The sequence below is a fragment of the Theobroma cacao genome, chromosome 3, assembly GCF_000208745.1.
Source record: "Theobroma cacao cultivar B97-61/B2 chromosome 3, Criollo_cocoa_genome_V2, whole genome shotgun sequence".
NCBI classification, from domain to species: Eukaryota; Viridiplantae; Streptophyta; class Magnoliopsida; order Malvales; family Malvaceae; genus Theobroma; species Theobroma cacao.
Genome location: NC_030852.1, coordinates 21,789,899 through 21,806,957, shown reverse-complemented (window position 1 = coordinate 21,806,957; position 17,059 = coordinate 21,789,899). Strand labels below are relative to the sequence as shown.

Genomic DNA, 17,059 nt, shown 5'->3' with positions numbered 1-17,059 from the left:
AAAATATTTCCAAAAACCTGTCTATTCCATTGTCTTGCTTTTTCAGAAAAATTCACCATAGCGACATGAATGTTACTCGAATTGTCCCATGCTTGTTTCACAAACTCGTTGAATCCCTCATGAATCAACCAAACAGCTTGAAATCTGAAGCTTTGTGTCCTGTTTTCAACTCGGGCATCTCTAGTTGAAATTAGAAGTGGTCTGTGATCTGAGCCTACCCTTGGTAGGTGATGGACGACTGCATCACTAAAAGCTAAATGCCACTGCATATTGCACACTGCTTTGTCAATTCTCTCAAACATTGTACCTCTTCGCCAGGTAAATTTAGGGCCTTTAAAGTCGAGGTCCATTAGTTCAAACTCATTGACCAGATTTTGAAAGTGTAAGCAAGGCCGACTACACCTTACAGAACCTCCAGACTTTTCATGTGAATAAGAATGAGTGAAAATCACCAGCTATCAACCATGGCTTTGAGGCAGTCTTGGCAAACCTCCTTAATTCCTCCCACAAACTATGCCTAAAAGATGGATTTGGATGACCATAAACAGCAGATAGATTCCAAGAGTTTCCCAAATGATGTTCAATTGTAATATGAATACACTAAGTATGATTCCCAATCACGTCTATTTTAACAGCCTCCTGCCAAAGAATCTAGATACCATATGAAAAGCCAACCGACTCCACTTTATGTGATCATTCAAATCCCATTAAATAAATCACTCTTTTTGCATTAAACTCGCTGATCCTTGGTTCCACTATAACAGCCATGGAACAGTTATTTTGTTTCACAAACTCTCTAAACAAACTAACAAAATTATTATCCCCTGCACCTTGACAATTCTACACCAAAAAATTAAAAGACATAGATAGGAAATTAAGTGTACTGACCTTGAATAGGCCGTAAATTCTCCTTCAAGTCATCACCCAAAATGGTCGAAGGCTTTTTCAGATCCTTAGTTGCAACAGACTGCTGTATTGCCTCCACTTCAATATCTTCAAGGGCTAAATTTTGTCCACTATCTTCTAATAAACTAGACATTGCATTTGAATGCATTGTGGCGATTATGGGTTTAGCTCTAACCCGTTTTTTAATCGACATACCTTGCAAACGGGTTAATATCTTCTTATCAGTTGATTTAAAATCTTTCTCATGTATTGCGACCCCTCCAGTTCTTGCATTTCGAGTCATCAACTTGAATGTATGGAGACCTTCTTCCACCTTCTTAACCTCCATTGTTGCAACAGTATGTTTGTTTGGGTCAAGTATACTCCCTTGAGGTAGTATGTCTCTTTTAATGCTGGCATCGTTTAAATCTACTCATTACCTTTCAACACCAAAGGGGAGATTCATTTACCTGTCAAAACATCCATGGTTAAGGACTCTCTCACTACTTCCTCACCTTCCGATGCCCTCCCAAACAGACCATTATCCTCCTGGATCATAGCACGACTCTCTATTCCTCCATTTGCCTGCCCTGCATTATCCTTTGTGCTTTGAACTGTGTCTCTTAACTGATCTGCTGTATTTCTTTCCTGTTAGAAGATTCAATCCTTTCTTTATCACCAAAATCCTGCTTAAAGGTTTAGCTCCTTGTCGTTGCACTCTGATAAGGAACAACGTCCTCTTCCTCATTATCTTCTAAGAGCATAAAACGCGACCCTTGAGTTTTTTGCTTACCACTATTCTTTTCCCGTGGTTAATACTGCCTGCCCTGTTCATACTTGTTTTTTCTCTTTGACACCAACATCCAAAGACCAAAAAGAAAAGGTTCCGATTGTGCAATGTCTCCTTCTTTTGAACTATGAGCAGTTGTCAGTTGTTAACAAGTACGGTACCAATTAATATTGAGGTACCCAAACTCTAACTTTATAAAAAATAAAGTATTTGAACCCTATTAACTACTTGAATATTTTTAAAAATTACTACCCTAACCCTAATTCTAATTCATTCCCACTATCCTATACTTACCCTAACTAGTTTAAAAACCTGATTATATAAAAAATTATTAAAATGCTCTTCATGGGTACCCAATTATTTGAACTCGAATCCATACCTGTATTCATATACAATAATATTTCTCTAACATATTTCATATAATTTACTAATAATTAAATTAATAAAAAAACACAAATTATAAAATTTAAATTTTAATAATCAAAAACAAATATCTCAAACATAAACTTAAATAACTAAAAACAAATACTCAAATAATAACATAAACTTAAATAACTAAAACCAAATATTCAAACAACAACATAAACTTAAATAACTAAAAACAAATATTCAAACAACTTCTTAAACAACATTACATGTTTACAATAATAAGGCAACAACTCATAAAAAATTCAATCATCTCCTTCCTTGTTAGTTTCAACAAGTGTGGCAATTGAATCTTCAATTGTTATACATGATCCTACACAAATAAAAAAAATAAGAATGTATGTAACACTTAAGCTAATAGATAATTTTTTATATAAAACAAATGAAATGAAAATATCTGCCCAAAGCTCAAGCTAAAAAGCCACCAAATTTTGGCACAATAACTACCCAAAAATGAAAATAAAAAAGAGATAAGATTTACCTGAATGGAGAACAAGAATGGAGGATTGGACCGATCAGCGGCTAGGGTTGAGAACTGAGCACTTGAGCAGTGAGGATGAAAAAAAGAAGGAAAGGGCCGCTGCCAACTAAAGAAGAAACGAAAGAAGAAAGAGCGACTAGAGTTTTTACCCATTAATATACTATTATTATTATTATTATTATTATTATTAAATTAATAATAAAATCAATATTATTTTGTTGTTTAGTAATTTTTAACTTATATAATAGTAATTATATTCTTTATAAATGAACATAATATATAATATAATGTGTGTATATATATTATAATTAATAATTTTATAAGTTATAATTTTTGTAATGTTAATAAAAAATAAAAAGTAAATATGTTTATATTTAAAGTATATATATACTAAAAGTATTTTAGTATATATATAATAGTAATTATAATCCTTATAAATCAACCCAATTTATACAAAGTATATATATTAAAAGATATTACAAGTTAATTAATAATCATAGTTTCATTAATTAATTTAATTAACAATATGGATTTGTCCTTAATTACATGAAATTAAAAAAATAACTAGGTTTTAAAACTATTCTAATTCTACAACTTCTCTTTAAATTTATATATTATAAGTTTATATAAACAAAGGTATATATATATATATATATATATATGATAATTAATAATTTTGTAAATTATAGTTTCTGTAATATTAACACAAAATAGAATGTAAATATATTTATATTTAAAGTATATGTATATACTAAAAGTATTTTAATATAAATATAATAGTAATTATATTCCTTATAAATGAACCCAATATATATAAAGTACATATATTAAAAGACATTATAAGTTAATTAATAATCATATTTTCATGAATTAATTTAATTAACTATATGAATTTGTTATTAATTACATGAAATTAAAAAAAAACACTAAGTTTCAAACCTATTCTAATTTCACAACTTCTCTTTAGGTTTATATATTATAAATTTATATAAACAAAATATATATATTAATTATATTTATTAATAATAATTTATAAGTTATAATTTTGTAATATTAACACAAAATATAAAGTAAATATGTTTATATTTAAAGTATATATATCGTAAAAGTATTTTGGTATAAATATAATAGTAATATATTTCTTATAAATTAACACAATATACAAACTATATATTAAAAGTCATTACAAGTTAATTAATAATCATGATTTCATAAATTAATTTAACTAGTTGTATGAGTTTGTCCTTAATTACATAAAATTTTAAAAAAATAATTAAGTTTCAAAATTATTCTAATATCAAAAGTTCTATTTAAGTATACTAGAAATGTACCTACATTACACAACTGGTTTGCAAATTTTACAAATAGTTGATGTTAAAAATTTAGTATAAAATTTTTAATTAGTAGATATCATGAATTGTTTATTAATGTTATTAATTTTTAGTATTATAATTGTTACCGATTGTTTAAAGAAAAAATAAAATAATTTATTTGTTCTGATGCAAATTTAAAATAATAGGTTATGTTATAATACATAGTAATGCATTAAAGTTATTAAACAAATTGTGTTCATTTATAATTTAAAAAGCGAGAATTAAAAAGATGACTGGTTACTGAAAAATTAGTGGAAATTTCGTTATCATTTATAAAAAAAAAATTCTTTAAGAAAGACAGTTTTCTAAATAGAAGAATTCTTTAACTTTCATTTATGTTTCTGTTTTAGCCTTTGGATGTTGGCGTCATTAATTGGATAACATATCAAAACATACAATCAAAATGAATTAAAACTTTAAAATTAAATAAAAATAATAAACAGCCATAAGTTGAAAAAGAGTCATTTCTCCATTGGCAATAACCTACAAAAACTAAAATTTTTGATATAATCATAAGATACTAAGATTCTGATATAGTACAATCACAAAGTAATTGAACCATTGCAACAAAATATTCCTCGGAGTAACCATTCCCCCAAATTCTCATCCTTAGTAAAGGAGAGACTTGAACCAATCTCTTTCACTCCTTTTTTTCTCCCTACTAAAATCTGAACAACACACCCAAACAGCCATACTTTTATAGAAGTAGCATGTATAAATTACTAGATGTACCTTGGAATTAACAAAAGCAAGAAATGACATAGTGAGAATAATAGAAAAATTATTCCATCTTAAAGCTTCCATTATGAGGATTAGCATTTTGTGTAATTTTCATGCCACCACAAAAGTACTTTTCATTCACAATACAGAGGGCTGTCACTTGAGAATATGTTTGCCAGTCACCCTCATTCACTTGGATATGAAATTATTTATGAAGTCTAAACTCATAATGCTATCATGTGAAACGAGCATGGTATGGGCTATAGCATAACCTAACGAATCAGAAAATACTAAACTTTCAGAAGTGGAATTGTTGCTTTTTAGATCCCTAAAAATGTTAACCATGATTCTAAGGTCCAGGTTATGGTGCCCAATAAAGGCTCGCAAAGCACCAATAACATAGCATAAGTTTCCAAATTTCTTGTACCTCGATGCATAGTAACCTACCTTTGCACTCCTACAATATTCCACAAAACACAACAGTATTGAGGCTAGTAAGCCTCTAGCAATGCGTTCTATATCTTTATGGGATCATTAGAAAGATGAAAGCCATACATGAAAAGTCAAACAAAAATGAAAATACATTGAAACAAATGACTAAAAATTATCCTTCAGTGAGAATTTACCATGCTTGAAACAAATTTTATACCAATAATTATCACGATCAGTACATTAACAGTTATAAATTTATTTTATTTAATAGTGCGTTCTCTTCCAATTGTATTGTTTTAACAACGCTTGTGCTATCAAGGAACAGTCCAAATTTCGATTGGAAGAAATTGTTTTTGTTGCTAAAGGAAAAAGAGGTTGACCTACTATTTGCGAAACATAATGAATCCAGATGAGCTATGGTGGTCGTAGATCTTTTGATCTAAAAATAAAGGATCTTCTTGCAAACATGAGATTGATTTTTCCTATGCCTTTATTTGTCGGCCAATTCTACCCTTAACAATGAAAACGATTTTTCTAGCAGAAAATAGACCATCAATGACAACAGAAAATGTTAGTGAACTTAACAAATGGTAGAAAACATGGGTTGATGGTAAGAATTATTAATATATTTATGTAGAATGCTAATGACAATGTACTATCAAAATAATTATTTATTTGTTAAATGATTTACTTCTAGTAGGTCAAGTTTGTCAAATCTATTAGAATGAGTAATAACGAATCTTTTTTGTTATGTTGGTAAATATTTTATTTTTGAATAATTTTATATTGTTGTATGTATTTTGTTTGCAACAAACGTATTGCTACTAAAGAAGAAAGCATCATGAAAATTATAACAAATTGCATAAAAAATAATTAAAGAGGCTAGCAAAACAAAAAAAAAACAAAGCAAATAAAGGAAAGAAAGTCAAAAATGAAAATAAACGAATAAAAAAGATGAAATATGTCGGGGCACTTCATAGATAAGCTTACTGCCTACCTTAACACCAAGCCATAAATAATTGCAGAAGCTACAGAAAGGAACAATAGACATACATTAATGGTAATTCAAGCCTTGATGAAATCAATATTAAAGATTCATGCAATTAAGACATCATATAAGCAAAAGCTTAGCTCAATTTCATGTTTGTATGCTGGTACACCCAAAACTTAAACTTGTCTTTATTATAACTAATTCACATACATAGCGAAAAATAAAGAGAAAGATAAAAAAAATAAAATAAGGAGAAAAGAATATGATAAAAATGCCATACCTGAAAGCCATCAAAACAGAAACTGGAAGTTATGCCACCACAACAAAGAAAGAAATCTGAAAGCACAAAACAAAAATGAATATAAGCTATACGAAATTGAGAACAAAAATCAAAATAGCCCTTTTAAGGATCTCTTGAGAAAATGAGAGGACAAAAGCAATGGTTATAAGTATGTTATAAGAAAAAGAAAGGAAAGTATAATTTAATTGTCCATTTGAAGGAAAGGGTTGTTGTTGAAAAGACATTGCAAAGCATGTGACTTAACAGAAGATATATACGAAGATACAACAAACATGTTTGATACGTAAACTCAAATAATAAACAAAGACCAAATGACATGAATATTAACACAAAAGCATGTGGTTTAACAGAAGATATATACGAAGATGTAACAAACATGTTTGAAAAACGCAAAGATTTAGTAAGGCAACATGATAAACTCTAAACAAAATGTAATTCGAAAGTTAAGCTTACTTGAATAAGCAATCGATTTACTAAACTTTAACCAAAGTTTCCCCCAACTTGACTACAAAAAAAAAAAAAACAAAACAAAATAGAAATCAAGAACAAGACACATTAATAAAAAAACATAAAATAAATCAGTTGCTTGACTTAGCAAGAATACTCATGTGTGATGATTTTCATGCAGCAGGACTCAATCAAACACACAAATTCTTGACTACTTTAAATTAACATTCACCAAGCATTGATTAACATAGGTATGCCCACAACAATGTTACCAAAAAAGCTATAAAAAAAGAATAAATCAACAGTTAAAAGGTATTGATTAACATAGGTATTGATTTCCAAATATAAAAAAAGGCTAAATCTACACAAATACTATAAAGATACCGAACCAAAATTATAACAAAGCAAATAATCAAAACTAAATCTATAATCAGAATGCTTTTCCATTGATTCCCATAGAGAAAGGAACAACTTATATATTTTTTTATTTTACAATGACAGATGTTGGTAGGATAAGGCATTGAACAAAATCGAAGATTAAGTAACCATACATTAATATTAAACTTATAGGCAGAATCAGTATAGAGATGCTATAGATAAGAGATTAAGTAGCCATACATTAATATTAAACTTATAATTGACATAAATGTCATAAAAATTTGCTGCCAACAACAATAACAGACAAAAATTATAGGAAAATAGTTTGCTGGAAATAAAAAGGGAAGTAAATGAAGACACTTTATAGTTTTTGTCGATAGCCATAGTTGGCAACGAATTTAAAATAAACGAACCGGCTAGAAAATGATAGACAAACATTGGAATACATTGACATCAATATAAATGGATTAAATTTTGAGCAAATTTTGGGAATAAATTATAAGGACTAAGAAAATAAGTCACATAATATTTAAAGTGTTAAAAAAAAGATGCAAATTATTTTAGTTGATTGAAAGACAAATAAAATATATGACGCGAACAAAAGATAAGTAGACAAAATAGATAAAACAATAAAGTAGACAAAATAGATAAAACAATAAAGAAAATCATGCAGAAATTATAAAACACTACATCATGCCTACCAGCTAATTATATACTCATCACTTTAAATAGAAGGGCAGCACAAAACGTAAAAGAACAATTTGAATGATTGTCAAAAATTGGGACATTAATATGCAGGAAAGTTTAAAATTCATAATAATGGATGCATTCGTTGTAAACTATGATTGACTTTATCTCCACAAAACATGAGACCCTACGATCAGAAAATGCTATAAGTAAAAGTAGTAATCAAAAAAATTTAAGTCAATGTGTAAAAAAGAATTTACTAAAAGGTAAGTTATTAAAAACTAAAAAAGTTTATCATTAACAATCCTTATTATCAGCGGAACAACAAGTAAAGCAAAGTTCTCTGTAAAAAAAAAAAAAAAGATAAATTAATAAGATCAATAAAAAAATCAAGAATTAATGAAGACTAGCGACATTGAAAACCAATATACAAATGATCAACTTGGACCTAATCACACACCTAGTCTATTTGTCTCACTAAGCAATAAAGAAAGAATGAGATTTATGCAAAGCTTGAGTTAACTAGTTTATTGAGTTAACAACGATTGGACTATTATGGGATGGTCAAATTTTGGGAAGAATAAATATCCTTCTCATAGCTAAAGGAAGGAGAGGTCACATAGAAGCTTGCCAATCTTGTTAGACAACTTATTCTTCTCTTAACAGTGAGAAGGATCTTTTTCTAGCCAAAATTCAACCATTAATGATAATACAAAACATCATTGCTCTGAACCAACAATACAAATTAGAAAATAATATAAAGTGGCCAAACAAAATACTCAAATAATCTTACAAAACTAAATCACGATAAGAACATAGAAGTTTAAATTACAAATCAAACAACGATATGAACTAATTACAAATCAAACAACGATATGAACTAAGCAACAAAATTACAATAATCAAACTTTTGAAAACAATGTGAATTATTTAAATATAAAGCGAACAGTATGTTATCCATTTCCCTAAAAAGGATGTATTTAACAGTGAATTATTTTGCACGCTAAAACATAAATTCATGCTTGATAACAATTAAATAAAAAACAAACATGGCTCAATCTGCATATTTATAACCAAGAACGGCTTAAAAAATGCCAAATGTTGATTTCAATTGCATTTTAAGTTCTCATCAGAGAGCGATGCTTACACTTTGAAAAATGGCAAGAATAGTTTGAAATCTGCGTTTACATAAAATGCCAAAATATATGTAAGACAGTGACCAAGAAAACATGTATCTTGGTTGAACTGAAATCAACAAAGTAAACCATAATAACTTTGATAAGCAATTGGTGTAAAGCTTGTCTAAAAAAAAAACATAACAGATTAAAAAAGAGGGAGAACAATATGAAGTTTGCATTACAACAAAATATGAAAAGTATAACAGTCAATCATAAAACACACGAAAGAGACAAATTAAGCAAAAATGTATCTTTATTAATGAAAGCAGATGCAAGATATCTAGTAAAAAATACGTAGCATAATAATAAATCATAAAACACACGAAAGAGACAAATTAAGCAAAAATGTATCTTTATTGATGAAAGCAGATGCAAGATACCTAGTAAAAAATATGTAGCATAATAATAAATCATAAAATACATGGAAGATAGTGATTAAGTTAAAATGCATCTAGACTGAACTGAAGTTAAACAATGGAAATCATAATAATTTTGATAAGCAACTCTTAAAGCCAATGGCTTGAATACTGGTGAATGGTGCATTGAAAAATAGGAAAAGCAGTTTGAACTTTGTTGCAAAACAAAGCATAAAAAGCATAATGATCAATTATAAAACACATGAAAGACATAGATGAAATAGAAACATATGCAAAAGCAACTTGTATAGACTCTAAGTGCAAAAAAAAAGGCATATAGAAAAACAATTAGAACAGTTTGAAATTTATGGGAACATAAAAAGCATAAGAATAAATGATAAAATACATTAAAGACTCTAATAACATGAAAAACATTACAATAAATCATAAAACACGTGAAAGACACAGATTAAGCAAAAATGCATCGTCCCTGAACTAAAATTCCAAACATAACAAATCATCAAAGAGGTAAACATAAAAAAAGCATAACAATTAAATAAAAAAATCCCATATAGTCCATAAACACTTAACCTGTTGCTCCAAGTTCACTGCAAAACAAAGATGACAAAAAAAAGCAATAAGGAAACTAATGAAATGGGCATTCAAACCTGACACTATCCGAGTAAGATACTAAAGCAAAGAGATGCATAACCAAGCCAATGAAAAAAGAGCAAAAGCACTTTTAACTTTCATGATAAAAAATATATGCATTATTTGTACAGCATGAAACAAACTAATTGTTTTAATGACAAATCATTAAAAAAATGTATAGAAACAAAGACATTGTAACAATTTTTGGGAAACAAAGCAAATATAACTTCAAGATAAAATAAACAATTAAAGAGAAATACGTTTAAAAAGGCAACAATTAAAACAAAATACTCCATACAATCAATAAAGGTTGAGGCTCGTGATCCAAGGTTCCTGCAATAGGAAAATAACAAAGAAATTAATAAAGAATATCAGGATAAAATCTACAAAATAAACCATTAAAGATCAATACAGGAAAAACAGTAATAAATAAATTTAAGAAGTTCATACAAGTAACAAATACTCAAACGGAGAATATAATACAACCTGATATTCTCATCGAACATTAGGTAAAATTTAACACAAAATATCTCATTTTTTCCCAACAAGGAATGGCAAAAGGGAAATTTAAAATTGATTCATAATAACAACTTGAACAACATGATAGATCAAACAAATTCATAGCAATCCTCAAAACAATATAAAAGAGAATAAAAATTTCATCCCACAAAGAACAGAAATTTAACAAACCAAATAATAAAATTAACAATTCAAATAGCAGGATAAAGCAAGAAAGTACGCAACAAAGAAACAAAAAGGTAAAAAAAAAAAAGTAAACAATCACAAATGCGAAAATCATTCCCACTTGAGAAAACCCTAATTAACGAGATAAACAAAGAAAAGGAATGCAAAGAGAGGTGTAAACAAAACCAAGATCTAAGAAACACATATAAAAACTTCTTGTAACCCAAAACATAGCTAGCAGGATGATAAGAACTAATTGATAGACGCAGAGAAGGCATAGCTACGCAGGCAAAACACGACACCCATTTCAACATAGACGCATTGCCAAGCCATACAACATCAACCTAGTGGGTGCAAATCCCAAGAAACCAATTGAGGAAAAAAAGTCACATAAAACCCAACAAACATGGCAAGAAACACAGGGAAAGATTGCCCATGCCACCCCCCCAAGCAGACCCAAAACACCCAACCAAACAATAAATCCTTAACTTTGAAAACCCATTAAAATAAACACAGGCAAAGTAAACAACGAAAGAACCCAAGACATCTCTCAACCAGCTCAAATTGGGAGAAGATTCAACAATGAGAAAAAGCTCAAGCCAGCTAAATAACCCCTGGCTTCCAAAATCAAGGGCCATAAAAAAGCCAGGTGTCATCAATGGGTCAAACAAAGTAAAATAAATGGGCTCCTTTCCCCACCCAAGATACCCACTTAATAACCCCTTATCTACTTCTGAAGCCAAGGTCCTCTAGGTTCTAAAACAAAGCAAAAGAAAGGCCCTATTTGAAAATGAAAACAAAGCTAAATAACACTTCCCCATAGCACCATGCAGCAACAACAGGTGCAGCCACGTGTCATAATCTTAAGAAGTCATACAAGCTTCCTTTTAAATAGAAGTATTTATATATTAAAAGTTTATATAATTAATAATATATATATTATAATTAATAACTTTATAAGTTATAATTTTTGTAATGTTAATATAAAATAGAAAGTAAATATATTTATATTAAAAATATATATAATAATTATATTCTTTTGTAATATGATATGATATTTATATTATTTAAATATAATTAATAATTTAATTTTTTTAATTTAAATATATTAATGTGATCACATTAATAATTTTAGTAACTATATTTTTCATATATTTATCAATTTTTGACAAAAAGAATTGCTTGTAAAGTTGGTAAAGGTCTTAACTGCTTTCTATCTTTACTTAAGTTCGAAAGTTCGAGGTGGGTACCCGAGGAATCTGATTATAGGGTACCCATTGCCATCCTTACTCACAAGTCACCATCCTTCACCATCTTTTTATTTTTCTTTGGCATAATTTATAAAAAAATTTCCTAAACTATTCAAAAAAATTTAAATAAATCTTTATCTTTTTATTGCATTCAATTAAATCTCTATACTTTTATTTTGAGTCAAATAAGCTTTTATATTTTTATTTTGAGTCAAATAAGTTTTTATGACTAATGATTGACTTAGTCAAAATGCTATTTGTCATTCTATGCCACGTGGTGCTAACATGATATGTTAACATATCATAATTAATGATGATATGGCATGTTGATATATTATAATTGATGATGATGTAACATGCTAATTTGGCATAATAACATAACCATGTGATATTTTTCACTCTCCACATTAATGTCAAATCAATGTCATGTGGATATAAAATGACAAGTGGTATTTTGATTAATGACAATTGTTAGAACACAAAACTAAAAATCAAAAAATTGGCTTCAAAACGTGTATCAATGTCACTATCTTTAAGGTTTTATTCACCTCCACTTATAGTGTGTAAAAGAGTTACCAACGTATAAACCTTAAAGATACAATGAAGCTTATTAATTGACGACATTTTGCACTGATGAAATCAATCCACTGAATAGTCATCGAAGTATGACATCATTGTCAAACTTATATAAGATTTTTTTACAGCAAAATGATATAGAAGGAAACTTGGAGAATATGAAAGAAGGAGAGATTATTATTTTGTTGTTTAAAAGAGGATTTAGATGCTTATTTCCAACAGACACAGTTTGTGTCTATTTTAAACAGTCACAAATATTGGTCTTTCCCAATAGAAGTGACTGCATTTTTATTTTTTTTATTTTCAATAGACATAACCCTTCTTTTATTTTCTAATTTCCAACAGACATAACTTTCCTTTTATTCCAAAATGGGATTGTGTCCCATATTTATTTGAAAATGTCTAACAATCCTCCCCCACCATTTTCAAATTAATCCAAATTTTTTATAATCTTGGAAATCAATTGCATAAATGATGGTGTTTTCCAATTGAACCTTCGCTTAATGAAAATATGTTAAAGTTAATCGAAATTGCATGGTAGACTATGTTTTGAACCAATTATTCCATTTGGTTAATTGAACACATCTCACACAATGGTTTCAACACCAATGAATGCATAGTACCCAACGACGCTTTTATGGTCATGCGTTTGTATCTTTTTTTCATGAGTGCTATTAAAGCTAAGCTCTTAAGCTCCTAGAAGCAACCACACTTCACACTCACATAGGTAAATCTCATCAAGAATGCCCCCATAACTGAAGCATTCTAACAAATTTATATTATGGGTCTATTAAGAGTATATAACTCATCTTTTCCTTACCATTACGGGTACCTAGCACTTGACTTAAGATGGAATATAATATATCATATTATAGTGTTAGCAGCATCATACAGATAGTGTACTTTGTCTCATTGAACTCAAGACTTAATGTTATACCTAGTATTGAGTCGAGTTTCCACCATGGGTGACTTTCAATTAATGAGCTTAAGCCTCATCCCTTTTGAGTTCTTATTTACAAGATCTCTAGCAAGACTTTTTGTTAAAAGATCTGACAAGTTTTCACTAAACCTCAAAAAGTTATAGTGATCACTCCCTCGAAAATTAATTGTCAAACATAGCTATGTCTTAATCCAATATGTGTAGACTTTTCATTATACACATGACTATAAGCTTTTACTAGAGTTATTTCATTATCATAACTTATAGAATTTGGAGAAACTGGTTTAGGCCATAAAGTTATACTATAAAGTAAATTTCTTAACCATTCGACTTCCTTAGTGGTAGCAACCAATGCAATAAAATTGGCTAACATGGTAAAATCTCGTTATACACATTTGTTTCTAAGGCCCCTAAGAAATGGCACCCCCATAAAGTATGAAGATCCATACACTTGTGGAAGCAAAATCTTCTAAACTTGTAATCAAACTAGCATCCGGATATCCTTCTGGTACTGATGGATGTCCATTATAGCAAAGTCCATAATCGATTGTTTTCTTTAAATACCTTAATATTCTATTTATGGCTTGCCAATGCAAAATACTTGGACTACTGTGTACCTACTTAACTTTCCAATAGCAAATGTTATATCTAACCTTGTAAATATCATTCCATATATTAAGCAACCAATCATTCTTATATGTTATAGTTTATCAATAACCCTACCATCATTAGATACTAATTTAATTTGAGTATCCATGGGTGTAGATGTTAATATACAATTATTATGATCAAACCTTTTTTTTTAATGTTTTTGAACACCTTTTTAATGTAATGCAATTGCAACACAGTAATGTCATTTTCATCTTAGAATATTTTAATTCTTAAGATGACATTCGTTACACCCATATCTTTCATTGCAAAGTTATTTGACAAAAAATTCTTGGAAAGTTAATTCCTTAACTTGTTCCAAATCCGTATCAAACATTGGCATATCATCCATGTATAAGCAAATTATAACACTTTTGTTATTTTGGAATTTGCTATATATGCAGTTGTCAGATTCAATTATGTTATAGCCTTTGGCTAAAATAACTTCATCAGATTTTTGATACCATTGTTTTGGTGCTTGTTTAAGCCAATACAACAATTTGATAAGTTTACAAACTTTTATACTTTTCTCCTGAGACAATAAGCCTTCTAGTTGTTCCATGTAAACTTTCTCTTCTAATTCATTATTTAAAAATACTGTTTTGACACCCATTTGGTGAATTGCCAATTTATAAATTGATGCAAGGGTGATTAGAAGTCTAATTGTAGCAATTCTTGCTATTAGAGCACAAGTATCAAAATAGTCAAAGTAGTCAATCCCTTGTTTTTGTGTAAAGCTTTTGGCTACTAATCTTGCTTTGAACTTGTCTATGGTTCCATCCACCTTCATTTTCTTTTTGAAAATCTATTTATAACCTATTAGTTTAGAACTTGGTGAAAGATCAGCCAAAATCCAAGTATTATTTTTCATTATTGAGTCCATCTCATTATTGATCGCTTCCTTCCAAAATGCATAATCTTAAGACTTCATTGCCTTGTCATATGTAATAGAGTCTTATTCTAAATTAAAATAATAAGAAATTTTATTGTCAATTATTTCTCTTGTTTTTTCTACAAGGAACATATAAAAGTCTAAATCAAAATCTTTTGCCTTTCTAGCCCTTTTACTTTTCCTTATTTTTGGAATATATTCATCATTAATTCCATTTTGTTCCAATAGAATGTCATTTGATTGAACTGATTGTAGTGGCCATAATTGTCTTGAAATAGATTTGAAAATATTTTCATCAAATATTGCATCTCTTGATTCAATAATAGTGTTGACTAAAATTAAATCATTTGGTTCAATTACCATAAACCCATATGCTTTACTATGTTATGCATATCATATGAATATGCATTCTATTCTTCTTTCACCTAATTTATTTCTTTTGGGTTCTGGAACTTTAATTACAACTCTATATCCTCAAACCTTCAAATAACTAAGGTTTGGTCTTTTTTTTTTTCATTGCTTATATGGGGTCATTTTAGTTTCCCTTTTAGGAAATCTATTTAATATGTGACAAGCTGTTAATAAAGCTTCTCCTCAAAAACCTTTTCCAATACCTGAATATGATAACATAGCATTTACCATTTTAGTTAAGACCTTATTTTTCCTTTCTGCCACATCATTATGTTGTGGTCTGTAAGATACTAAAATATGATGGATTATCCTAATGGAGGCAAAATAACTTGGATTATAATGTTCTCCACCTTTATTTGATCTTAAGCATTTGATAAAAGATTCACATTGTAATTCAACTTTTGATTTATAAACCTTAAATTTATCAAGCACTTCATCTTTAGAATCTAGCAAATATACATAGCAATATTTAGAGAAATCATTAATAAATGTGACAAAATTTATCAAGCACTTCATCTTTAGAATGTAGCAAATATACATAGCAATACCTAAATTTATCATTGTAACTAAAAACAAAAATGACACTAAAAAAGTTGGACTCAAGTGCACTAACGCACATGAGGTGAAATTTTGTTTAATTCGATAATTCGATTAATAAACAATGTTAATTCAATTTTAAAGATTAATTACTGAATTAATTGAACCAATCAAATTATTCACCCTTAAACCGGATTAAATATGTGTATTTCTCTTGCCTAAGCAAACACCCAACACTATAAAATAGGTCTCTAAACCCAGTCAAAAATTGGCTAGGTTTGCCAATTAATGAACTGGTGGATTAATCCTTGGGCAACTTTTTGGGGTGCATATATTTTGTTAAAAAATACATTTAAATTGCATTCAAAATATTTTAAATATATAGATCATGAATAGGGGCAGGGAGAGGGGTGGTGGCCACCCCTCAATTTTTATTTTTATTTTTTTATTTTTATGTGTATAAAATTCATAATATGTAACTTTGCCAATTCTACACAAAGCAAATGAGTTAGTTCAGAGTAGTAGTAAGAAATTTAAGTTAACTTTTAAAGGTTAAGTTCAATTCGTTCTATGCCCAAATTTTAAAATTATTTTTCTTTTCTTTTTTCTTTTTTTTTCTTTTATAAATATAGGCATAATGCACAAATAAGCCTTTAAACTATTTAAGAATATTCAAATAAGTTCTTATTCTTTTATTACATTCAATCAAGCGTCTTTACTTTTATTTTTGATCAAATAAGGTCTTTATAACTAATGATTGATTAATTACCATTAGTCAAAATGTCACTTATCATTTTATATCCACATAATACTAGCATGGCGTTGATGTGAATGATGAAAAATGCCACATGATCATGTTATTATAACAAATTAATATGTTATGTAATCATCAATTATGATATGTCAACATATCATATCATCATTAATTATAATATGCTAATATGTCATATCAATGTCATACGACATAAAATAATAAATGAGATTTTAACTAAGTCAATAATTAGTTATAAGGGTTTATTTGTACT

The 17,059-nt window shown here is 28.6% G+C and overlaps 1 protein-coding gene across 7 annotated transcripts; it reads right to left on the bottom strand.

The window, feature by feature from the left end:
- LOC18604705 lies at positions 4,402–11,471 on the bottom strand. 7 transcript variants are annotated; one of them, XM_018118385.1, is made up of 6 exons: positions 11,270–11,471; positions 10,395–10,429; positions 10,037–10,053; positions 9,059–9,156; positions 6,853–6,904; positions 4,402–6,434 (listed from the first exon to the last, which is right to left on the bottom strand). In XM_018118385.1, the coding sequence occupies exons 1-5, from the start codon at positions 11,434–11,436 to the stop codon at positions 6,880–6,882; spliced, it is 342 nt and encodes a 113-aa protein (XP_017973874.1). In that variant the 5' UTR covers positions 11,437–11,471; the 3' UTR covers positions 4,402–6,434; positions 6,853–6,879. The 7 variants fall into 7 exon arrangements, 4 of the variants coding, with proteins under 4 accessions (XP_017973874.1, XP_017973872.1, XP_017973873.1 ...); XM_018118383.1 differs by lacking the exon at positions 9,059–9,156 and having other exon boundaries at positions 4,402–6,135; positions 6,379–6,434; positions 11,270–11,451; XM_018118384.1 differs by lacking the exon at positions 9,059–9,156 and having other exon boundaries at positions 4,402–5,641; positions 6,379–6,434; positions 11,270–11,451.